The 25,836-nt window shown below is 47.8% G+C and overlaps 2 protein-coding genes across 2 annotated transcripts; one reads left to right on the forward strand and one right to left on the reverse strand.

Moving 5' to 3' along the window:
* Window positions 1–821: 821 nt before the first annotated feature.
* On the reverse strand, window positions 822–6,616 carry pcdh20l (protocadherin 20-like). The gene is made up of 3 exons (XM_020453121.2): window positions 6,462–6,616; window positions 4,746–4,939; window positions 822–3,384 (listed from the first exon to the last, which is right to left on the reverse strand). The coding sequence occupies exons 1-3, from the start codon at window positions 6,483–6,485 to the stop codon at window positions 951–953; spliced, it is 2,652 nt and encodes an 883-aa protein (XP_020308710.1). The 5' UTR covers window positions 6,486–6,616; the 3' UTR covers window positions 822–950.
* Window positions 6,617–8,232: 1,616 nt separating this feature from the next.
* LOC116355098 (regulator of cell cycle RGCC-like) lies at window positions 8,233–21,456 on the forward strand. The gene is made up of 5 exons (XM_031798611.1): window positions 8,233–8,425; window positions 8,709–8,894; window positions 11,819–11,899; window positions 17,866–17,928; window positions 19,998–21,456. The coding sequence occupies exons 1-5, from the start codon at window positions 8,383–8,385 to the stop codon at window positions 20,003–20,005; spliced, it is 381 nt and encodes a 126-aa protein (XP_031654471.1). The 5' UTR covers window positions 8,233–8,382; the 3' UTR covers window positions 20,006–21,456.
* Window positions 21,457–25,836: the final 4,380 nt, after the last annotated feature.

Genomic DNA, 25,836 nt, shown 5'->3' on the forward strand with positions numbered 1-25,836 from the left:
CCCTCTGCCTCTGTTGACCCATACAACCCCTCCCCCTCTGCCTCTGTTGACCCATACAACCCCTCCCCCTCTGCCTCTGTTGACCCATACAACCCCTTCCCCTCTGCCTCTGTTGACCCATTCAACCCCTCCCCCTCTGCCTCTGTTGACAGGTCACATTTATCTAGTTAATGATTTCCTTGAATGTCTCAGATTTCATTCTCACTCACATTTTGATTAGATCTATGCTGTGTCCCAAATATCACTCTATTCCCTATATAGTGCACTACTTCTGACCAGAGCCATTCCAAAAGTAGGGCACTATGTTGGGAATAGGGTGCTATTTGGCATATAAACAAAGTCACACAGTCTTGTCTTTGTTTGCATTACTTTGGGTTAGCTTCTGCTGCTAATTTTAGTCTACAATTTGCTGAAGTAAATTAAATATTAAGCTCACGGCAAATGAAGAAAGAAATGTTCCTTTCATTTGTTAGAATTTTTCTTTATTTTACCAGGCAAGTCAGTTAAGAAAAAAATATTATTTTCAATGACGGACTAGGAACAGTGGGTTAACTGCCTGTTCAGGGGCAGAACGACAGATTTGTGCCTTGTCAGCCCGGGGGTTTGAACTTGCAACCTTCTGGTTACTAGTCCAATGCTCTAACCACTAGGCCACCCTGACATCAATGATGTCACCTCACCTCATCACCTCACCTTAATATTAAAGCTGTTTTCTTTCTTTCGTCAGTCCTTCATTCGTTAGCTTGATAAAATGTATATTGGATTGTATCAGACATTTAACCAGAGCGTTTCATTTTAGAATATTGAAAGAGAGAGACTCCTTTGTGTGAAAATAGTGAAAATGTATTTTAATTGTATTTAATTTTAAGCATTTCATGCTTTTAAAAAGGTAGACAAGAAACGTCAACAATTCATAATATAGAGTCCAGTCAGAACAAGCCTCTCTCTCGTTATAACTCTTCTCCTAAGAAATATCTCTCCGGAATGCGTAGAGGAATCTGATTCTCCTCATTTATCCCCCTCCTCTGCTGTTGTTCCCCTCTAGATCTCTTCCTCTGTTTCATGTATAAAACAACCGTCGCCAGAAACAGACAGAGCGAGGCCACCATCATGCCCAGGCCTAGCAGCAGGATCAACTGAGCGTGTCTGTCGCAGACAGGCATCTCGGAGGGGGTTTCGGAGGGCGTCTGTGCCAGTCTGTAGGGCAGGGATCTGGGCATGGTGTCCAGATGGCATGGTTCCAAGGTGTCGTTGACCAGCAGATTGACCCAGACGGTGGTGTGGAGGGGCGCTGGTTTCCCACCGTCAGTCACCACGATGAACAGGTGGTGCATCCCCAGGTCCTTACCCATGAGCCTCTGGGCTAAGGTCACGTTACCAGACCGAGCGTCCAGCTGGAAGGGACTGCTGCTGCTGTCACCGTGGTGATGGGATGATGGAGAGGTGCCCGGTGGTTCCCGCGCTGCAATGGTGTATGTGATCTCCGAGTTTAACCCCGAGTCCTTGTCGATGGCGTAGATCTTGGTTACCATGGTGCCCGTGGTGGTCCCCGTGGAGATGGTGAGACACGACAGGTTGCTGCTGGGAAGGATGACCTGGGGCTGGTTGTCGTTGACATCCTCGATGAACACTGTTACCCTGGCGACGGAGGTCAGAGGTGACGGGCGTCCGTTGTCGGTGGCGAGCAGATCTAACTCGTAGCGGTCCTGTTTCTCGCGGTCGACATCGGCCATGCAGCGCAGCGTCCCCTGGGCGTTGTCTATGACGAAGGGGCCGACACTGCTGTTCACCACTCTCACCTCCACCTCCCCATTAAGCCCTGTGTCTATGTCTGACACCCCCACCTTCCCCACCTGGGCCAGGGGAGGTATATTCTCAGGGATGAAGAAGATGAAGTGAGGGGTGATGAAGACAGGAGCGTTATCATTCTGGTCCAGGACGGTGATCGTCACCATCACAGAGGACTCTAATGGAGGAAAGCCGTTATCTCTGGCTACAATTGTCAGTCTGTGAACATCCTGTTGTTCCCTGTCCAGGGGTACAGAAACTGTCAGCTGACCTGTGTTCTGGTCGATTCTATAAAGGGCTATTGCTGCGGCCGTGTGTGATGGTCGATCCAGTTTGTAAGTGACCTGCCCGTTCTGACCGCTGTCTGCATCCTGCGCCCTGACTTTCAGCAGAGACGCCCCAGGGGGGTTATTCTCCTCTATGTCTATCAGATAGTGACTCTGGAGAAACTGTGGAGCATTATCATTCACATCCACCACCCTCACCTGGATCTCTCTCCTGGGGAAGCCCTGAGCTGCAGGCTCTTCAACATCACCACGCATCACTACAGAAACATGATATTCACTCTTCACCTCGTAGTCTAAAGGCTTTGATGTCGACAGGAGGTATTTGCCATTCTGCCGGCTCAAAGAGAACGGCACCTCTCCTTCAATGGAGAGATACGATGAGCCTCTAACACTACTAGTATCCCCCGGTAGCTCTAGCAAAGCCAAGACAGTGGGGGGCTGGTTTTCCTGCAACACTATCGTCTGGTTTTGATGCTCTGCTATGAACCTGATCTTTATGCCATTCTCCTGGTATGGCGCGGGGAGCAGGGATACGGTTACCTGAGTGTCTGCAGGGGGGCAGTGGGGGCCGCTGGCTAACACTTTCAACACCACCTCCTCTCCCCTGTCACTAACACTGTCACTGTGGCGGTCTCTGAGGTCTCCTCTCAGGCGGATCAGGCCAGTGTGACTGTCCAGACTGAAGAGTTCCCTGGCCCGTTCTGAAACCTTGGGGCTGAGGGAGTAGGTAATGGCAGCGTTGGGGCCCAGGTCTAGGTCTGTGGCTCTGACCCTGGCTACTACTGTGTCTCTGGGTGTGTCCTCTGTAATAACCACCTTCTGGGTGCTGCCCAGGGTAAACTCTGGGCAGTTATCGTTCACGTCAGTCACTTTTATGAATAACGTTGCTGTGGCGCTTAGTGGGGTAAAGCCACAGTCTGTTGCCACTAGAGTCATCTCATGAAGATCCTGCTTCTCGCGGTCTAGTCCTTGTCGCACAACCAAAAAGAAAATGGCCACTTCATCTTCTTCTTCTACTGTCACACTGAAAAACCCACCGGATCCACCTAGGTGGTACTGCAGCTGTCCGTTACGTCCCATGTCTCTGTCCTCTGCCTGGTCGTCCAATAAGAAACTGGTCCCTACAGCCACATCCTCAGAGACACTCAGATGGATCTCAGTGTTGTCAAAGTGAGGAGCGTGGTCATTGATGTCCTCTACTACTACCATGAACTTCACCAGCTCTGCCTCAGGGCCCACGATGGCGTCGTGTGGGATGATACACTCATCAGCCTGGAGTTGGTCAGGACACAGGGCCTCTCGGTCCATCCTGCAATAGATAGATGGATAAATGACTGTTACAACATACACTATATATACAAAAGTACGTGGACACCCCTTCAAATTAGTGGAATCAGCTATTTCGGCCACACCCGTTGCTGATAGGTGTGTAAAATCGAACAGACAGCCATGCAATCTCCATGGACAAACATTGGCAGTATAATGGCCCGTACTTAAGAGCTCAGTGACTTTAACGTGGCACCGTAATAGGATGCCACCTTTCCAACAAGTCAGTTAGTCAAATTTCTGCCCAGCTAGAGCTGCCCGGACAACTGTAAGTACTGTTATCGCGGCTGTGGTAGGCCACACAAGCTCACAGAACGGGACCACCGAGTGCTGAAGCGTGTAGGGTGTAAAAATCGTCCGTCCTCGGTTGCAAAACTCACTACCGAGTTCCAAACTGCCTCTGGAAGCAACGTCAGCACAATAACGATTATTCGGGAGCTTCATAAAATGGTTTTCCATGGCCGAGCAGCTGCACACAAGCCTAAGATCACCATGCGCAATGCCAAAGCTCACCACCATTGGACTCTGGAGCAGTGGAAACGAGTTCTCTGGAGTGATGAATCACGCTTCACCATCTGGCAGTCCGATGGTTGAATCTGGGTTTGGCGAATGCCAGGAGAACGCTACCTGCCCCAATGCATAGTGCCAACTGTAAAGTTTGGCGGAGGAGGAATAATGGTCTGGGGCTGTTTTTCATGGTTTCGGCTAGGCCCCTTAGTGAAGGGAATTCTTAACGCTAGAGCATACAATGACATTCTAGATGATTCTGTGCTTCCAACTTTGTGGCAACAGTTTGGAGAAGGCCCTTTCCTGTTTCAGCATGACAATGCCCCTGTGCACAAAGCGAGGTCCATACAGACATTATTTGTCGAGATTGGTGTGGAAGAACTTGACTGTCCTGCACAGAGTCCTTACCTCAACCCCATTGAAAACCTTTGGGATTAATTGGTACGCCGACTGCGAGCCAGACCTAATCGCCCAACATCAGTGCCCGACTTTACTAATGCCCTTGTGGCTGAAATGTTCCAACATCTAATAGGAAAGCCTTCCCAAAGGAGTGGAGGCTGTTATATCAGCAAAGAGGGGACCAACTCCATATTAATGCCCATGACTTTGGAATGAGATGTTCGACGAGCAGGTGTCCACATACTTCTGGTCACATAGTGTAGATAATTACTTTGCTACTAGTCGAGAGGAAGTGTCTTTATCAGCAGCTGCTATACATTACAAACATACAGCAATAACAAATGTCAAATAAGTGCAGAAATCCATCCAGTTATGAAAAGAAACAGTCAGAAGGCCTGTAGGCTACCACATCTAGAATGAGTATCCATAAATAACCACCTGTTGTCGGTGGTGTAGACATCCCCTGTCCCCTGGTCCACCCTGAGGTAGAACTGGGTCAGGAGCTGGTAAAGGGGGGGGAACGTGGACCCGATGGACCCGACCCGGACCCCAGCCTCCTGCTCCTCTAGAACCGAGAGCCGAACAGAACCGTAGCACAGGATCTGCCTGAGATGGACCGTGACCAGCACGTTCTAAAGGAGAACATAGAAATGACAACGTAGGACTTGGAACACTAGAAGACATTGGTGTGAAGTAAACCACTGATATGTACCACGTTCTAAAGGAGAACCTGAATAGGGAACTTAAACACTGGAGAGAAATTGTTGTGAGGAGAAAAAACATTCATCTGAGGAAATTATAATCCTTGGAATTTCCCCCTGAAGTAGGCTAGGACGAAAAAAAATCTTCCTTCCTTTAATTATCTATTATCAACAGTGACATTTCTACCTCAGTGGCTCCTTTAAAACAAGGGACTGTTCCTGAGTCCTAAATGGTACCCTATTCCTATTTAGTGCAGTACTTCTGACCAGGACCCAGTGAACTACTTCTGACCAGGACCCAGTGAACTACTTCTGACCAGGACCCAGTGCACTACTTCTGACCAGGACCCAGTGAACTACTTCTGACCAGGACCCAGTGCAGTACTTCTGACCAGGACCCAGTTAACTACTTCTGACCAGGACCCAGTGAACTACTTCTGACCAGGACCCAGTGCAGTACTTCTGACCAGGACCCAGTGCAGTACTTCTGACCAGGGCCCAGTGAACTACTTCTGACCAGGACCCAGTGAACTACTTCTGACCAGGACCCAGTGAACTACTTCTGACCAGGACCCAGTGCAGTACTTCTGACCAGGACCCAGTGCAGTACTTCTGACCAGGACCCAGTGAACTACTTCTGACCAGGGCCCAGTGCAGTACTTCTGTGCACTATTTGGGGAATTAGGGTGGCATTGGGGACAAATCCTGTGTGTGCAGCAGTATTGTAATATAATCTGATGCATCTCACCCCCCACCCCCCATCTCCCATCCACTTACTATTCAAACCTACTGCACCATGACTAATGACAAAACATGCTTGTGGAATTATAAAGAATAATTATAAAAAAGCACTTAACAAAACACATGCAGATAATTTACATTACAATTGACATATTTACATGACGATGTTCCATATTAAATAATAATGAATAATAGCTATCCTCGAGCATTATTCTTTATACACCCAAGGAGTGTAAAGAGGGTCTTCTTTTTCATGTGCTCCCAGTCACAACAGTAACCCATTAACTCAAGGACTTTGTGACTTTTTTCTCAACAATATCCCATAACCCGTGACCTATCACCCATATACTAGCTCCCTGTGATATGAGAGCTACCAAAACAAGGACCAAGTAATGATCAACAATAATACTATGCTGCCAGAGTAACTAAATAAACAGGCTACGAATGAATGTAGTCATGAATGTCATATTGCCTTCTTATAGCTTCCAGAGGAAACTCTTAATCAGTCTGAGTCAATGCATGAACGAGAAGATGTAGTCACAGATACTGCACTCATATTGACCTATGGCGGTTCACTGACCTTTGGTGAACTAATATTTATTAGACAATTACATAGATACAAGATATGATATGACAGATGATATGACAGATAAATTGCCGGACAGTGATTCATTAATTAAGCAATAAGGAAATTCTCTAATGATTGACTGACCTGAAGGAGTACAGCCCAGTTCATATTTTCATCTGTCCCATGGCCCGTAGCCTGCACACATGACACCTGTCTGGGTTTCCTCTGCCTCCACCTCTGCTAAGAGTAGGAAGACTGGGGCTGGAGGTAGCTGTACCTGTAGCCTACCTGGATACTGTTAATACCGTCTCCTCCTCTCCCACCCCTCCCACCTGTCACTCTGCCAGACTAGTGTAGGGAGGAAGACTGGGGCTGGAGGTGGGGTTGTACACCTACTGCCTTATTTGGGCACTGCTATGCTAACACACACACCTGCTGCCCCTCCCACTGCTGTAACTTAATGAGCTTATTGGACAGTTTGCAGCAGCCAATTAGAACAACTGGTTAGTCAGTATTCTTTGCACTACAGGTAACTGAATAACCTGATTTTACAGTATTCTTTAACTTCTTCCTGTACCCTTTATCTCTGGTTTAGTGGTTTGAGGAATTGACCAATTGAAAGTAAAATGATTATGTAAATGGTTGTGGTGAAAGGAACATGACATACAAAAGGTTCTTCTCTGTAACCGTAGTAACATACTTACTGTTAATCATGATGAGAAACGAGTCAGTTTGAGGACAGCTGTTCCACCACAAAGTTCCAATTCCACCTGTGTCAACTGTGGCCACAAATGGCAAGTGATCACTGTGGTCTCAGACTGCTTCTCCAATTCTAGTATTGTCCAACTCAGTATAGAAATATGACTTAAAAGAGCTATAATATTTCCTCCCCAGAGGTGTAGGCATGACACCAGTAAGTCAGTCAGTAGGACAGAGGTCTACGTTGGCAGTGACATGAATTGTAACGTTTCATCCACAATTCTTGAGTGACCCCTGTTGGTTGGTTGGAGTAGTTTCATGTGACTTTACAACAATGGGCCTTCTACAGTGACTATACAGTACCAGGAAAAACGGTTCCATGCTGTGTAAGGGCTATTTGACCAAGGAGAGTGATGGAGTGCTGCATCAGATGACCTGGCCTCCACAATCACCCGACCTCAACCCAATTGAGATGGTTTGGGATGAGTTGGACCCCAGAGTGAAGGAAAAGCAGCCAAAAAGTGCTCAGCATATGTGGGAACTCCTTCATGACTGTTGGAAAAGCATTCCTCATGAAGCTGGTTGAGAGAATGCCAAGAGTGTGCAAAGCTGTCAAGGCAAAGGGTGGCTACTTTGAAGAATCTCAAATATAAAATGTATTTTATTGGTTTAACATTTTTTGTTTACTACAAGATTCCATATGTGTTATTTCATAGTTTTGATGTCTTCACTATTATTCTACAATGTATAAAATATTAAAAATAAAGAAAAACCCTTGAATGAGTAGGTGTGTCCAAACCTTTGACAGTTACTGTGGTTTGGGCTTAATTTTCTAAAATAATGATAAAAACGAACTTCATGAATAGGATTTTACAGTGAGGTTTTGTTAATAAAGGTTATTTCCTGGGAAACAGTAGTAGGATAGCCAGATTGGCTGTTTATAATAGATAATAGGAAACAGTTAGGCATACAATTTACTACAAAATCTCATTATTCCATTCGTCAATTTCCTTTAAACTCTAGACTGAATTGGCAGCATAGAGAGGATTTCTGCGACGCATGGAAAACCCATCAGGAAAATGTCTCCGAGTTGCATAAGACTCTATTTTGGGGTTTCTGAGACTGTTCCGTTCATTCGTTTACGTTTGTTTTTTCCCTCGCCCGTTTCTGTTACTTTCGAGACGCCCACTCACTACTGTAACCACAGAAGCCGCGCACTGATTGGGTGCTGCAGAGCGCGTGCGGTTGTGAGTAGAGTCTAAGGAGGCTTTATAAACAGAAGACCCCATGTGTCCACTTGAAACTTGACTTCGTGAACAGTTTAAGTATTCTATTAGTCATCGACGCATTATTCCCGCTTTTCAGAATGTCTACAGAAAACTTCAGAATGCCCACAGACAACTTTTCAGGTGGGTTCTGAGTGTTGGCTTGATGTGACATGTTTATCATTAGGCTATTGATTATTGCAACGTTTTTTTCTTGCATTTTAGTCCTGCTGGTGTAGATGTTTAATCTGGATCGATTTCAAATAGCCTGATTTTGTTTTGGTATCGGTTATTTCGTTTTTGACGTTAATCACTTTAGGTCTATTATTAATAGGCTAATTAAACTACACGTGTATATGTATTATATTTAATCACGAATTGAATTATTCTCACTCTAACTAAAACCATATTCGAAATTCTCTATCAGACTTGGAGCTGGAGCTAACTGATCTGCTCCAGGAGTTCGCTGATGTGGTTGAGGAGTTGAGAGAGCCTTCACAAAGCGTCCCTTACGCATACGAGCGGCTCCTGTCTGAAGCCAAACGGCGCACCGGGCTAGGGGGCGACGGCTCAGTGGTCAGCGACAGCGGCGTGGAGGACAATAGTGACTGCAGTGAGTAGCCTTTAGGTCTAAACCTTTATGGTCGTTGTTATGTGTCCATTACATAGGTGGAAGAGGGCGGGTGTTGTTTATGCGTGAACGGTGACTCAGATGTGGTATAGCGGGAGAATACGCATGTGGGCAGCCACGGTCAACCCACACTTGACAGGTTTCACTGGTGACATCATCGGCTCATGAACATGCATCAACTTTACATGAAAATAGAGAGTAACATGAAAATAGAAAGGAACACAAAATAACACCATTTCAACTCATGCATGTTTGCTCCATTACATGGAATGGATGTTCATGACTGTCTGTGGATGAAGAGTTGCATTAGCTTATTCAATCTGAAAGTTATATTCAACATTAGCTGTCAGAATGGTCCTCTGTAGCTCAGTCGGTAGAGCATGGAGCTTGCAATTGTAACGGCCGTTGGTGTGGTACGTGTTGGTCATTTTAATGGTGAAGCTGAACACTAAACAAAAAAGGCTACCTAAGTATGGTTCTCAATCAGAGACAACGATAGACAGCTGCCTCTGATTGAGAACCACACATGGCCAAACACAGAAATCCAAAACATAGAAAATGAACATAGAATGCCCACCCTAGTCACACCCTGGCCTAACCAAAATAGAGAATAAAAGCCTCTCTATGGCCAGGGCGTGACAGTACCCTACCCCCAAAGTTGCGGACTCTGGCCGCAAAACTTGACTCTAAAGGGGAGGGTCCGGGTGGGCCTTCTTTACGGCGGCGGCTCTGGTGCGGGACGTGGACCCCGCTCCACCTTCGGCTTGGCCCACTTAGGTGGCGTAAAGAAGGCCCACCCGAACCCTGGGGACCATCGCAGCGGGCCCCGGACAGGCGGGCGACTCTGGCAGCGCCGGACAGGCGGGCGACTCTGGCAGCGCCGGACAGGCGGGCGACTCTGGCAGCGCCGGACAGGCGGGCGACTCTGGCAGCGCCGGACAGGCGGGCGACTCTGGCAGCACCGGACAGGCGGGAGAACCTGGAGGGAGGAGACGGAGAGACAGCCTGGTCCTTAGAGGAGGCACAGGATAGACCGGGCCGTGGAGGCGCACTAGAGGTCTCGAACTAAGGGCATGCACAACCCGTCCTGGCTGGATGGTGATTTTAGGCCGGCACGTGCGGGGTGCAAGGCACAGGACGCACTGGGCTGTGCAGACACACGGGAGACACAGTGCGCAACGCCTGAGGAGACGCACTGGAGGTCTGGAGAACAGGACTGGCACCATCCGTCCTGGCTGGATCCTCACCCTAGCCTGGCAGATGCGGGGAGCTGGAATGTAGCGCACCAGGCTCAGAGCACGTATTGGAGAGCTGTAGCGCCGAGCTGGCACAGGACGTGCAGGGCTAGGGAGGCGCACAGGAGGCCTGGTGCGGGAGGCTGGCACAGTCTTCACCAGACGGCTAGCACGCACCTCAGGACGAGTATGGAGAGCTGACTCAGGTGACATCAAACCGAGGACAAACCGCTCCGTCGGGCGGATGTCGTGCCTCATGCACCAACACAGCAGCTCTCTCATTGCTCTCTCCTCCAATCTCCCCATCAACTCCTTCACAGTCTCGGCTTCACTTCCTTCGCTCACCTCCAGTTTCACCCCATAGCCCGGGGACTGACCAGTCCCATGATCGCCACGGTAAGCACGGGGAGTGGGCTCAGGTCTCCAACCTGACTCTGCCACACTCCCCGTGTGCCCCTCCCAAATTTGTTTTTTGGGGGGGCTGCCTCTCGGGCTTCCTTGCCAGCCGTGCCAACTCCTCGTAGTGTTGCCGCTCAGCCTTAGCTTCCTCCAGTTCCTCCTGTGGACCGCGATACTCCCCCGCCTGCCTCCAGTTCCTCCTGTGGACGGCGATACTCCCCCGCCTGCCTCCAGTTCCTCCTGTGGACGGCGATACTCCCCCGCCTGCCTCCAGTTCCTCCTGTGGACGGCGATACTCCCCAGCCTGCCTCCAGTTCCTCCTGTGGACGGCGATACTCCCCCGCCTGCCTCCAGTTCCTCCTGTGGACGGCGATACTCCCCAGCCCGCCTCCAGTTCCTCCTGTGGACGGCGATACTCCCCAGCCCGCCTCCAGTTCCTCCTGTGGACGGCGATACTCCCCCGCCCGCCTCCAGTTCCTCCTGTGGACGGCGATACTCCCCCGCCCGCCTCCAGTTCCTCCTGTGGACGGCGATACTCCCCATCCTGCCTCCAGTTCCTCCTGTGGACGGCGATACTCCCCCGCCCGCCTCCAGTTCCTCCTGTGGACGGCGATACTCCCCCGCCTGCCTCCAGTTCCTCCTGTGGACGGCGATACTCCCCAGCCTGCCTCCAGTTCCTCCTGTGGACGGCGATACTCCCCCGCCCGCCTCCAGTTCCTCCTGTGGACGGCGATACTCCCCCGCCTGCCTCCAGGGTCCCTTCCCGTCCAGGATCCCCTCCCATGTCCAGGAGTCCATTACTGTAACGGCCTTTGGTGGAAGAAGGTGAGGACCAAAACGCAGCGTGGTAAAGGCTCGTCATTTTAATGGGGAAGCTGAACACTATACAACAAGCAACAAAAGAACAAACGAAACAGCTCCGTCAGGTGCAAAACACACTAAACAGAAATGAACTACCCACAAACACAGGTGGGAAAAGGCTACCAATCAGAGACAACGATAGACAGCTGCCTCTGATTGAGAACCACACACGGCCAAACACAGAAATCCAAAACATAGAAAATGACCACAGAATGCCCACCCTAGTCACACCCTGGCCTAACCAAAATAGAGAATAAAAGCCTCTCTATGGCCAGGGCGTGACAGCAATGCCAGGTAGGCATCCAAGACTGTAAGTTGCTTTGAATAAAAGTGTCTACTAAGATGGTTAATATTAGTTGTTCCACATGGTCTAACCTTGTCTGTCCCTCTCTTGCTCATCCCTTCCTCCAGGCAGCGAGGTGTCTCTGGGTAACAGTTGGAACACCAGCGAAGAAGAGCTCCACACTGCAGGCATAACAGTGACGCCCAAAGGTAAGAGACTAATACCACTACATCTCAACCCATCAGTTGACCATCTAAACTAGCTCTGAGCTATCTGACCAGCTAGAGTCATAGTAGCACAGTATTTCCTGTTCCTCAAGCACCTCCAACAGTACACATTTAGTCAACTAATTATCAAGCCCTCAATGAGTTGAATGAGGGGTGTTTGTCAAGAGCTACAATGAAACGGCTTCCTGTTGGGGATACTGGAGGACCAGGGTTGGGAAACACTGCAGTAGGAGATCATTATCAGTCCATTCAATATTACTTTTACACAGATAATTAGTGCATTACCATCGATCACCATTGAGTTGAGTTTACACAACAAAGCTGGGCTGCTGTGCTTCTTACAGCCTGTCTCCTGCAGGGCTATTGAGCGTCATCTGGGGGTTGGGGAGTGGGGTTTATGGTTGGTATAGGTGTGTGGTGGGGGTTTATGGTTGGTATAGGTGTGTGATGGGGGTTTATGGTTGGTATATGTGTGTGATGGGGGTTTAGGGTTGGTATAGGTGTGTGGTGGGGATTTAGGGTTGGTATAGGTGTGTGGGGTTTTAGGGTTGGTATAGGTGTGTGGTGGGGGTTTAGGGTTGGTATAGGTGTGTGGTGGGGGTTTAGGGTTGGTATAATGGTTAAATAATGTACCACTGATCAGAAGAGAGTGTCTGGAGTGGAGAGAAGAGTGTCTGGAGGAGAAGAGTGTCTGGAGGAGAAGAGTGTCTGGAGGGGAAGAGAGAGTGTCTGGAGGGGAAGAGTGTCTGGAGGAGAAGAGAGAGTGTCTGGAGGGGAAGAGTGTCTGGAGGAGAAGAGAGAGTGTCTGGAGGAGAAGAGAGAGTGTCTGGAGGGGAAGAGAGAGTGTCTGGAGGAGAAGAGTGTCTGGAGGCTAAGAGAGAGTGTCTGGAGGGGAGGAGAGAGTGTCTGGAGGGGAAGAGAGAGTGTATGGAGGAGAAGAGTGTCTGGAGGGGAGGAGAGAGTGTCTGGAGGGGAAGAGGGAGTGTCTGGAGGGGATGAGAGAGTGTTTGGAGGGGAAGAGAGAGTGTCTGGAGGGGAAGAGAGAGTGTCTGGAGGGGAGGAGAGAGTGTCTGGAGGGGAGGAGAGAGTGCTGGAGGGGAAGAGAGAGTGTCTGGAGGCGAAGAGAGAGTGTCTGGAGGGGAAGAGTGTCTGGAGGAGAAGAGAGAGTGTCTGGAGGAGAAGAGTGACTGGAGGAGAAGAGAGAGTGTCTGGAGGGGAGGAGAGAGTGTCTGGAGGGGAAGAGGGAGTGTCTGGAGGGGATGAGAGAGTGTTTGGAGGGGAAGAGAGAGTGTCTGGAGGGGAAGAGAGAGTGTCTGGAGGGGAGGAGAGAGTGTCTGGAGGGGAGGAGAGAGTGCTGGAGGGGAAGAGAGAGTGTCTGGAGGCGAAGAGAGAGTGTCTGGAGGGGAAGAGTGTCTGGAGGAGAAGAGAGAGTGTCTGGAGGAGAAGAGTGACTGGAGGAGAAGAGAGAGTGTCTGGAGGGGAAGAGTGTCTGGAGGAGAAGAGAGAGTGTCTGGAGGAGAAGAGAGAGTGTCTGGAGGGGAAGAGAGAGTGTCTGGAGGTGAAGAGAGAGTGTCTGGAGGCGAAGAGAGAGTGTCTGGAGGGGAGGAGAGTGTCTGGAGGGGAGGAGAGTGTCTGGAGGGGAAGAGAGAGTGTCTGGAGGAGAAGAGTGTCTGGAGGCGAAGAGAGAGTGTCTGGAGGGGAGGAGAGAGTGTCTGGAGGGGAAGAGAGAGTTTATGGAGGAGAAGAGTGTCTGGAGGCAAAGAGAGAGTGTCTGGAGGGGAGGAGAGAGTGTCTGGAGGGGAAGAGGGAGTGTCTGGAGGGGAGGAGAGAGTGTCTGGAGGGGAAGAGAGAGTGTCTGGAGGGGAAGAGAGAGTGTCTGGAGGGGAGGAGAGAGTGTCTGGAGGGGAAGAGAGAGTGTCTGGAGGGGAGGAGAGAGTGTCTGGAGGGGAGAGGAGAGAGTGTCTGGAGGGGAGAGGAGAGTGGTTTGAGGGGAAGAGAGAGTGTCTGGAGGGGAGGAGAGAGTGTCTGGAGGGGAGGAGAGAGTGCTGGAGGGGAAGAGAGAGTGTCTGGAGGCGAAGAGAGAGTGTCTGGAGGGGAAGAGTGTCTGGAGGAGAAGAGAGAGTGTCTGGAGGAGAAGAGTGACTGGAGGAGAAGAGAGAGTGTCTAGAGGGGAAGAGTGTCTGGAGGAGAAGAGAGAGTGTCTGGAGGAGAAGAGAGAGTGTCTGGAGGGGAAGAGAGAGTGTCTGGAGGCGAAGAGAGAGTGTCTGGAGGCGAAGAGAGAGTGTCTGGAGGGGAGGAGAGTGTCTGGAGGGGAAGAGAGAGTGTCTGGAGGAGAAGAGTGTCTGGAGGCGAAGAGAGAGTGTCTGGAGGGGAGGAGAGAGTGTCTGGAGGGGAAGAGAGAGTTTATGGAGGAGAAGAGTGTCTGGAGGCAAAGAGAGAGTGTCTGGAGGGGAGGAGAGAGTGTCTGGAGGGGAAGAGGGAGTGTCTGGAGGGGAGGAGAGAGTGTCTGGATGGGAAGAGAGAGTGTCTGGAGGGGAAGAGAGAGTGTCTGGAGGGGAGGAGAGAGTGTCTGGAGGGGAAGAGAGAGTGTCTGGAGGGGAGGAGAGAGTGTCTGGAGGGGAGAGGAGAGAGTGTCTGGAGGGGAAGAGAGAGTGTCTGGAGGCGAAGAGAGAGTGTCTGGAGGGGAAGAGTGTCTGGAGGAGAAGAGAGAGTGTCTGGAGGAGAAGAGTGACTGGAGGAGAAGAGAGAGTGTCTGGAGGGGAAGAGTGTCTGGAGGAGAAGAGAGAGTGTCTGGAGGAGAAGAGAGAGTGTCTGGAGGGGAAGAGAGAGTGTCTGGAGGCGAAGAGAGAGTGTCTGGAGGCGAAGAGAGAGTGTCTGGAGGGGAGGAGAGTGTCTGGAGGGGAAAAGAGAGTGTCTGGAGGAGAAGAGTGTCTGGAGGCGAAGAGAGAGTGTCTGGAGGGGAGGAGAGAGTGTCTGGAGGGGAAGAGAGAGTTTATGGAGGAGAAGAGTGTCTGGAGGCAAAGAGAGAGTGTCTGGAGGGGAGGAGAGAGTGTCTGGAGGGGAAGAGGGAGTGTCTGGAGGGGAGGAGAGAGTGTCTGGAGGGGAAGAGAGAGTGTCTGGAGGGGAAGAGAGAGTGTCTGGAGGGGAGGAGAGAGTGTCTGGAGGGGAAGAGAGAGTGTCTGGAGGGGAGGAGAGAGTGTCTGGAGGGGAGAGGAGAGAGTGTCTGGAGGGGAGAGGAGAGTGGTTTGAGGGGAAGAGAGAGTGGTTTGAGGAGAGGAGAGAGTGGTTTGAGGAAAGGAGAGGTGGTTTGAGGGAGTGGTTTGAGGGGAGGAGAGAGTGGTTTGAGGAGAGGAGAGAGTGGTTTGAGGGAGTGGTTTGAGGAGAGGAGAGAGTGGTTTGAGGAGAGGAGAGAGTGGTTTGAGGGAGTGGTTTGAGGAGAGAGTGGTTTGAGGCAGTGGTGAGAGGAGAGAGTGGTTTGAGGAGAGGAGAGAGTGGTTTGAGGGGAGGAGAGAGGAGTTGGGTGGAGGAGAGAGTGGTTTGAGGGGAGGAGAGAGTGGTTTGAGGAGAGGAGAGAGTGGTTTGAGGGGAGGAGAGAGGAGTTGGGGGGAGGAGAGAGTGGTTTGAGGGGAGGAGAGAGAAGTTGGGGGGAGGAGAGAGTGGTTTGAGGGGAGGAGAGAGGAGTTGGGTGGAGGAGAGAGTGGTTTGAGGGGAGGAGAGAGGAGTTGGGTGGAGGAGATAGTGGTTTGAGGGGAGGAGAGAGTGGTTTGAGGAGAGGAGAGAGTGGTTTGAGGGGAGGAGAGAGAAGTTGGGGGGAGGAGAGAGTGGTTTGAGGGGAGGAGAGAGGAGTTGGGTGGAGGAGAGAGTGGTTTGAGGGGAGGAGAGAGGAGTTGGGTGGAGGAGAGAGTGGTTTGAGGGGAGGAGAGAGTGGTTTGAGGAGAGGAGAGAGTGGTTTGAGGGGAGGAGAGAGGAGTTTGAGGAGAGGAGAGAGTGGTTTGAGGAGAGGAGAGAGTGGTTTGAGGGGAGGAGAGAGGAGTTGGGGGGAGGAGAGAGGAGTTTGAGGAGAGGAGAGAGGAGTTTGAGGGGAGGAGAGAGGAGTTTGAGGAGAGGAGAGAGGAGTTTGAGGGGAGGAGAGAGTGGTTTGAGGGGAGGAGAGAGGAGTTTGAGGAGAGGAGAGAGTGGTTTGAGGGGAGGAGAGAGTGGTTTGAGGAGAGGAGAGAAGAGTTTGAGGAGAGGAGAGAGTGGTTTGAGGGGAGGAGAGAGTGGTTTGAGGAGAGGAGAGAGGAGTTGGGGGGAGGAGAGAGGAGTTTGAGGAGAGGAGAGAGGAGTTTGAGGGGAGGAGAGAGGAGTTTGAGGAGAGGAGAGAGGAGTTTGAGGGGAGGAGAGAGTGGTTTGAGGAGAGGAGAGAGTGGTTTGAGGAGAGGAGAGAGGAGTTGGGGGGAGGAGAGAGGAGTTTGAGGAGAGGAGAGAGGAGTTCGAGGGGAGGAGAGAGGAGTTTGAGGAGAGAGGAGTTTGAGGGGAGGAGAGAGTGGTTTGAGGAGAAGAGAGAGTGGTTTGAGGAGAGGAGAGAGGAGTTGGGGGGAGGAGAGAGGAGTTGGGGGGGAAGTAGAAGCAGCTGTGTGTGGCTGGGTGAAAGAGTCTACATTGTCTAATGTAGATGAAGGAATAATGTTAATGGAAAGACCACAGAGTGTTGGTTTAGGGGCACCAGTCTGTCTGTCTCCATTATTCTGGCACACATTGCATTACTTAAGACATGCATAACACTACTTAAGGCATACATTAGACATGCATAACACTTCTTAAGACATACATTAGACATACATAACACGACTTAAGACATACATAACACTACTTAAGACATACATTAGACATACATAACACTACTTAAGACATACATTAGACATACATAACACGACTTAAGACATACATTAGACATACATAACACGACTTAAGACATACATTAGACATACATAACACTACTTAAGACATACATTAGACATACATAACACTACTTAAACACGACTTAAGACATGCATTAGACATACATAACACGACTTAAGACATACATTAGACATACATAACACGATTTAAGACATACATTAGACATGCATAACACTACTTAAGACATACATTAGACATACATAACACGACTTAAGACATGCATTAGACATACATAACACTACTTAAGACATACATTAGACATACATAACACTACTTAAACACGACTTAAGACATGCATTAGACATACATAACACTACTTAAGACATACATTAGACATACATAACACTACTTAAACACGACTTAAGACATGCATTAGACATACATAACACGACTTAAGACATACATTAGACATACATAACACTACTTAAGACATACATTAGACATACATAACACTACTTAAACACGACTTAAGACATACATTAGACATACATAACACGACTTAAGACATACATTAGACATGCATAGCATTACATAAAGCATTCATAAGCCATACATAAGCTAAATATAACACTGTAAGATCCATGTCGGTCAGTCTGAGGTGTGCTGCAGGCGTCTCACTGGCTCAGTGGAGTTTTACATTATGGGCTGTTTAAGATATGATTTTTTATAAAAACAGCTGAATAAGAGTCTGTGCATTTTATTTTATATCTGTCTTGGTTAAAGCAGGGGTTGTGTCCTGACTCCTTCATTGTGTTCCAAATGGTACCCTATTTCCTATATAGTCCACTACATTTAACCAGGGCCCTAATGGCTCTAGGGAATAGGGTGCAATTTGGGATGCAAGTTTTTCTTATATAATTCTGTGAGTTGGATCACTTTTCCTGCTCTGGTCCCAAGGAGGAAATGCCAGTGAACATAGAGCTGCTACTGCTGAATCTCTCCACAGAAATGTTCCTTTCAACCACTCTCTTTTTCTCCTTCTCACATGCTCTCCTTTTTGTCTGCAGCCAGAATGGGAGACACAGGAGACCTACAGAGATTCATCGACAGTTTGGACCGGGAACTAGCTGGTATGCATCTTAAAACAAAAAAAAATTCAGCACAACCTGACAATGCCATTATATCCCATGAATCTAGTGTTTCAATCTCTTTATATCCCACGAATCTAGTGTTTCAATCTCTTTATATCCCATGAATCTAGTGTTTCAATCTCTTTATATCCCACGAATCTAGTGTTTCAATCTCTTTATATCCCATGAATCTAGTGTTTCAATCTCTTTATATCCCATGAATCTACTGTTTCAATCTCCTTATATTCCATTAGTCTAGTGTTTCAATCTCCTTATATTCCATTAGTCTAGTGTTTCAATCTCTTTATATATCATTAGTCTAGTGTTTCAATCTCTTTACATTCCATTAGTCTAGTGTTTCAATCTCTTTATATTCCATTAGTCTAGTGTTTCAATCTCATTATATTCCATTAGTCTAGTGTTTCAATCTCCTTATATTCCATTAGTCTAGTGTTTCAATCTCTTTATAATCCATTAGTCTAGTGTTTCAATCTCTTTATATCCCATTAGTCTAGTGTTTCAATCTCTTTATATCCCATTAGTCTAGTGTTTCAATCTCTTTATATCCCATTAGTCTAGTGTTTCAATCTCTTTATATCCCATTAGTCTAGTGTTTCAATCTCTTTATATTCCATGAGTCTAGTGTTTCAATCTCATTATATTCCATTAGTCTAGTGTTTCAATCTCATTATATTCCATTAATCTAGTGTTTCAATCTCTTTACATTCCATTAGTCTAGTGTTTCTATGCCAGCTGAGCTCAGTATATCATGCAGTCTATTTTCTATTGCCGTCCCCTCACAGTTAAACCTACTACCTGGCCTCAGTGGCCTGCACTATTTACTGCTGGTTAGGCCTTTAATATGATTCATTCCCCTTTTCATTGAGATGCTAACATGTAGAGCGGCTAGTAGCCAGTAGCCTACAAGCCGTATAGTGCACTGCTTTTGACCAGAGCCCTATGGGGTAGTACATCCCTAAAGGGAATAGGGTGCCATTTGGAAATCACAGCTCCCCTAGTGTCATCCCTGCAGTGTCCAGCTGAATCCCATATCTCCTCTAGTGTCATCCCTGCAGTGTCCAGCTGAATCCCATATCTCCTCTAGTGTCATCCCTGCAGTGTCCAGCTGAATCCCATATCTCCTCTAATGTCTATATGCAGTATCCAGCTGAATCCCATATCTCCTCTAGTGTCTATATGCAGTATCTAGCTGAATCCCATATCTCCTCTAGTGTCTATATGCAGTGTCCAGCTGAATCCCATATCTCCTCTAGTGTCTATATGCAGTGTCCAGCTGAATCCCATATCTCCTCTAGTGTCATCCCTGCAGTGTCCAGCTGAATCCCATATCTCCTCTAGTGTCTATATGCAGTGTCCAGCTGAATCCCATATCTCCTCTAGTGTCATCCCTGCAGTGTCCAGCTGAATCCCATATCTCCTCTAGTGTCTATATGCAGTGTCCAGCTGAATCCCATATCTCCTCTAGTGTCATCCCTGCAGTGTCCAGCTGAATCCCATATCTCCTCTAGTGTCTATATGCAGTATCCAGCTGAATCCCATATCTCCTCTAGTGTCTATATGTAGTATCCCGCTAAATCACAGCTCCCCTAGTGTCTATATGCAGTATCCCGCTAAATCACAGCTCCCCTAGTGTTTATATGCAGTATCCCGCTAAATCACAGCTCCCCTAGTGTCTATATGCAGTATCCCGCTAAATCACAGCTCCCCTAGTGTTTATATGCAGTATCCCGCTAAATCACAGCTCCCCTAGTGTCTATATGCAGTATCCCGCTAAATCACAGCTCCCCTAGTGTCTATATGCAGTATCCCGCTAAATCACAGCTCCCCTAGTGTCTATATGCAGTATCCCGCTAAATCACAGCTCTATGTCTGCAGGGTTGAGGTGGGCTATCTACACACCCTCCAGTGATAGTAGTCTATAGTACATGACTATCTTACCACTATCAGCAGAGAGGCAGTGCTGTTTCAGAGAACACACAGAGACGTAGACATGCGCACACACATAACTGTACCTGACTGCTGCATGCTAATGACTGTCTGTCTGACAGATATGTGAATGGAGAGAGACGGAGAGATGTAGACGGAGAGAGACGGAGAGAGACGGAGAGAGACGGAGAGAGACGGAGAGAGACGGAGACGGAGAGAGAGACGGAGACGGAGAGACACGGAGAGAGAGAGAGAGAGACGGAGACGGAGAGACACGGAGAGAGAGAGAGAGACGGAGAGAGACGGAGACGTAGAGAGACGGAGAGAGATGGAGACGGAGAGAGACGGAGAGATGTAGAGGGAGAAAGACGGAGACGGAGAGAGACGGAGAGAGACGGAGAGATGTAGAGGGAGAAAGACGGAGAGAGACGGAGACGGAGAGACACGGAGAGAGAGAGAGAGAGACGGAGACGGAGAGAGACGGAGACGTAGAGAGACGGAGAGAGATGGAGACGGAGAGAGACGGAGAGAGACGGAGAGATGTAGAGGGAGAGAGACGGAGACGGAGACGGAGACGGAGACGGAGAGAGACGGAGAGATGAAGAGGGAGAAAGACGGAGAGAGAGACGGAGAAGGCGAGAGAGCTGCTGAGACCACGTGGAAAGAGAAGAGAGAACAGGCTGCATGGATGGCTACTGCTGAACACACACACACACACACACACACACACACACACACACACAGATCTAAAATAGCACAGTTCTGTTGTGTTCGGAGAAAGCCAGCTCTCTCCTGGCCCCTCTGGGGAAAAAAGGTTAAACATGAGGAATTAAAAGAGCATCTTGTTCCAATATGTAGAACACCACTGGACCTGAGGTGGTAGACTACATCCCTTCCGTCAGACTGGTGACGTATTCACACCTAAATCATGCTGTCTTACAGTCAACGTGTCTCTCTTCAACAGGAGAACATGAACATGTCTCTCTTCAACAGGAGAACATGAACGTGTCTCTCTTCAACAGGAGAACATGAATGTGTCTCTCTTCAACAGGAGAACATGAACGTGTCTCTCTTCAACAGGAGAACATGAAGGTGTCTCTCTTCAACAGGAGAACATGAACGTGTCTCTCTTCAACAGGAGAACATGAACGTGTCTCTCTTCAACAGGAAAACATGAACGTGTCTCTCTTCAACAGGAGAACATGAAGGTGTCTCTCTTCAGCAGGAGAACATGAGCGTGTCTCTCTTCAACAGGAGAACATGAATGGGTGCCATTTAATATGCAGATATGAATCAAATCAATGGGGGAAGCAGTAGAGACTCCACAGTATCTTGTGATCAGTAAGAGCCAACCTGCTGTTTCCTGGTGGAAGGCCTTATAATAGTGAAACCCATTGTTATCACAACCCAATGTGTTGGAACCTCCCCATGTACAGTAATTGTGAAAATGCTCTGTTTTATATTGTAAAGTGCAAAGTGATGTACAGTATTATATTATACTATACTACAAACAGATCAGTCCCTAACCTGATGATGATAAGCATTTTTGTACAGAGGAATAAAGATACGTATTTAAAAAACTGTTTGCTCTCTTTTTGAGTTATTTCAAAGCCAAGAAATAGTCTAGAAGCACGGAGTTATCAATGATATCACATGTTATGAATAATGATGCTATTGGATTTAAATAGCACTTTTACAACTTTTCTCAAAACCCTTTACATTGTTTGGGGGGGGGGGGCGCATCAGCTATGTCACCGAGGAGATATGAGTGAATATGTTGAATTGATCAAATATTTAGGAAATATTTGATCGTACGCCTCTTGGAGGAGGGAACGCTACACCCTGATACATCTCATCTGTGAAAAGGTATGTGATCATAGGCAAGGGGAAGGATGACAGATGCAGAGAAAAATACTGTTTACAGGAAATGTATTCTTCCCTAACACGGTAAAGTGGGGAAAACGGGCTGGACGGAACCAAAGTAAAAATGAAAGAGTCCCCTCTCCTACCTTACCTGCCTTCCCACTACTTACCTAACTTATAGCACCACCTGGCGCGCTAACCAAATACAGGGGGTGGTCCGCCCAGGTCTTACCTAGTGTGCATAGACATGAAATATTACGGGTGATGTATGCCCGCAGGCCTCTTGCCTAAACACTCCCAAGGTGCACCCCCCCCCCCCCCCCTGGGAACAAATGAAACAGAATAATGACCGAGACTTTAAGTGAAACATTACACTAACAAAAAACACCAAGTCCTATTGACATACACATACCTCTGAAGGAGCGGCTACAAAATAATACCAACAGACTTTCACTGACCAACAACCAACACAGGACATTAAAAGAAGCTGTCTTTCTGACAAAGGAACACAAGCTGGAGAAGGAGTTGGTATTGAATAGCCAGCTGTATCCCCTGACGAGAGGAAGGGGTTGTTTATTGTGCTATTACTGAACCTACGGTACTGGTACATACCTAATTGTTCATCACCTTCCTTTAGCTTTTCCATTGCATCATGGGTTATGTTCACAGTAAGAAGGTTTCCCTCTAAAGGAAGGGACGGCAGGACATTCTAAACATTATGTTCTCTGTGTGTTTATGGTTCATTTAAGACACTTTGTCCATGGGAGGGACTTCTGAACCCTTGCCAACACGACTCAACCCCACCTGACCACAACAAGACTTAGCACTTGAGAGAGTAGTGTGTGTGTGTGTGTAGGGAGGGGGAGCAGATGCAGGAAATGTGTGGGTTGAGAGAGAAATAGAGAGAGAAACGCCAAAACAATAGTCACCAATAGAGGAACCTGTCCCCGAACTGCCTGTCTGCTCCAGCCAGATAAAGGAGATGTACTGACTGATTGAGGCCACAGCGGCGCAGGGAGGACAAACCTGGGTTGTATCCAAAATGGCACCCTATCCTCTATATAGTACACTACTTCTGACTGGGCCCATAGGTATCTGGTCAAAGTAGTGCACTATGTAGGGTATAGGGTACCATTTAGGACACAGACATACTATTGTTTTACCAGGTAGCGGTGTAGCTAATATGCTAACACCAAATTTGGCCTGGCATCAACACTGGAGATTGTCTGGAACTTCCCCTTGAAGTTTGGGTTTTAGGATTGATGAGGCAGTTTCCTGTACAGGGTGGTGTCGGGGTGAGAGCCATCTATAAAGGACGAGCCACAATGACGAGGAAAACAATGCAGTCAGTGGTCAGGTTCAGATTGAAACTGAAAGGGCTGTGGCCCTTCTCACTTCACTATTCCCAAAATTGTGTCAGGGATTACTTCAGCATTTAATTTGTTTTTGTCACTAGTTATTCTCAATGGGGATACCCCACCCCACTGTGTGACAATAGATTTCTCAAAGAGCATATGAGGAGAAATGCACATCAAATTTTCATTAGCGGGCCTCCCGGGTGGCGCAGTGGTTAAGGGCGCTGTACTGCAGCGCCAGCTGTGCCATCAGAGACTCTTGGTTCGCACCCAGGCTCTGTCGTAACCGGCCGCAACCGGGAGGTCCGTGGGGCGACGCACAATTGGTCTCGCATCGTCCGGGTTAGGGAGGGCCTGGCCGGTAGGGATATCCTTGTCTCATCGCGCACCAGCGACTCCTGTGGCGGGCCGGGCGCAGTGCGCACTAACCAAGGTTGCCAGGTGCACGGTGTTTCCTCCGACACATTGATGCGGCTGGCTTCCGGGTTGGATGCGCGCGCTGTGTTAAGAAGCAGTGCGGCTTGGTTGGCTTGTGTATTGGAGGACGCATGACTTTCAACCTTCGTCTCTCCCGAGGCCGTACGGGAGTTGTAGCGATGAGACAAGATAGTAGCTACTAAAAACAATTGGACACCATGAAATTGGGAAGAAAAAGGGGTAAAATTCAACAACAACAAAAATGTCATTAGCAAACTGGGCAAGATAAAACAAAACAGGCTAATAAAAACGGTATGCACAATCACATGCTCCAATACATACCTTGTCTTGGGAGGAGGTGAGAGTGGAGGACCAACATGACTTAATACCAGTCACATCTCCACTCCCTACCTCTATCGGTGTCAGAAACCATCGGTGCTCACCTGCAGTGATCTGTGTTATAGTATCGTTGCATTAGCAACATCACTCTGTTGTCTGATGGCAGTGTTGTTATCATGATCTACTCCCAGAAAATTACCTTCAATATGATGCGAACGTAATGTATTACATTCATCAAGTAAGGCTGCCCCGTGTTGTCTCCATGCTAATTGGTCTCCTTGGACTGTTTGTGGGTGATGATTGGCTGTCTGTGAAAGTCAAGGGTCATATCATCTATGGTTCACTTTGTTAATCTAAATGACAGAGAGTAATGATGTAGAGAGTCAGTGTACTAGACAGTCAGTTGAAATGAGGAACATTATTGCATAGTTCACCCATATTATCTTTTCATTTTGCTAGAAAAGTAGTGTATAGTTCCAGTAGTTAGCTACACCGCTACATGGTAAAACAGTAGTGTGCAGTTCCAGTAGTTTGCTACACCGCTACATGGTAAAACAGTAGTGTATAGTTCCAGTAGTTAGCTACATCGCTACATGGTAAAACTGTAGTGTGTAGTTCCAGTAGTTAGCTACACCGCTACATGGTAAAACAGTAGTGTGTAGTTCCAGTAGTTTGCTACACCGCTACATTGTAAAACAGTAGTATATAGTTCCAGTAGTTAGCTACATCGCTACATGGGAAAAAGTTAGCAACTACTCAAAACACTACCTAGATTTGAATTTAGTTTAAACTACCACCAATCTATTGTAAAATGTTGTAAAATGTAGTAAAATGACTAGTTGGACTACATGTAGTTCACTACTCCCCAACACTGCAAACCCAACAGGGTTTACAAATGAAAATGGTCAGGCTGATACAAGTGAAAAGGGAGAGATAGACAGGCCTTCCACAGTAGTACTAAACACACAGTAATACAACGTTACACAAAGATACAGAAACATTACCGGTAGGTGAATTTAGGTTGTTTACTTTTAATGTGCCAATTAACCTAATAAAGATAAAATATCCTTCAGTAAACCACTGCCCCTTTTCGAAATACATTCCCCAAATAACCAATATAATCGTAACTGAGAGGAGAGAAGACATTGGGGACTGGGGAGAATACCAGACATAGTTAACTACAGAACAGTAGGTGCCAGTGTCCTGTCTGCAATCTGCGTCGTTCCACCTCAAAAAACACAAGAAAGAGGATTTTGACACCCAACATCTCGGATTATCTTGTTGAAATATAATTTGATCTCTGAGAAATTAAGCTAATTGATTGTACCAAAATTGGCCATTTTAATTGATAGGATTGAGATAATATTCAATAAATATAGTGCCCAACATCTGATTTGAACCAAACTTCTTCCTACCAATGAGTAATGTATTAAATGTCACCCAAGCCACCCGCCTCAGTGATCTGTTGTTTTTGGAGAGCTGAGGGCTGAAGGGTCACATAGAGATGATAAAGGAGAATTTGACCCCAGAAATATAACACTTGTGGGATAATATGAGATCATTTTTGTGTAGAAAAGATAGGGAAGTATCGGGAGGTAGTCTTTTTATAGCTTCATATGATGAGGACCTCACAGTATCGGGAGGTAGTCTTTTTATAGCTTCATATGATGAGGACCTCACAGTATCGGGAGGTAGTCTTTTTATAGCTTCATATGATGAGGACCTCACAGTATCGGGAGGTAGTCTTTTTATAGCTTCATATGATGAGGACCTCACAGTATCGGGAGGTAGTCTTTTTATAGCTTCATATGATGAGGACCTCACAGTATCGGGAGGTAGTCTTTTTCTAGCTTCATATGATGAGGACCTCACAGTATCGGGAGGTAGTCTTTTTATAGCTTCATATGATGAGGACCTCACAGTATCGGGAGGTAGTCTTTTTATAGCTTCATATGATGAGGACCTCACAGTATCGGGAGGTAGTCTT

Source organism: Oncorhynchus kisutch, linkage group LG19 (genome assembly GCF_002021735.2).
Source record: "Oncorhynchus kisutch isolate 150728-3 linkage group LG19, Okis_V2, whole genome shotgun sequence".
In the NCBI taxonomy this organism is placed as follows: Eukaryota; Metazoa; Chordata; class Actinopteri; order Salmoniformes; family Salmonidae; genus Oncorhynchus; species Oncorhynchus kisutch.

Coding starts and splice junctions, on each gene's coding strand:
- pcdh20l (XM_020453121.2), bottom strand. CDS start 6,485: ATGAACTGGGCTGTACTCCTTCAG. Junction 4,940..6,461: donor ACTGGGCTGTACTCCTTCAG/GTCAGTCAATCA, acceptor GTTCTCCTTTAG/AACGTGCTGGTCACGGTCCA. Junction 3,385..4,745: donor GTCTACACCACCGACAACAG/GTGGTTATTTAT, acceptor TATCTATTGCAG/GATGGACCGAGAGGCCCTGT.
- LOC116355098 (XM_031798611.1), top strand. CDS start 8,383: ATGTCTACAGAAAACTTCAGAATGCCCACAGACAACTTTTCAG. Junction 8,426..8,708: donor GCCCACAGACAACTTTTCAG/GTGGGTTCTGAG, acceptor ATTCTCTATCAG/ACTTGGAGCTGGAGCTAACT. Junction 8,895..11,818: donor GGAGGACAATAGTGACTGCA/GTGAGTAGCCTT, acceptor CCCTTCCTCCAG/GCAGCGAGGTGTCTCTGGGT.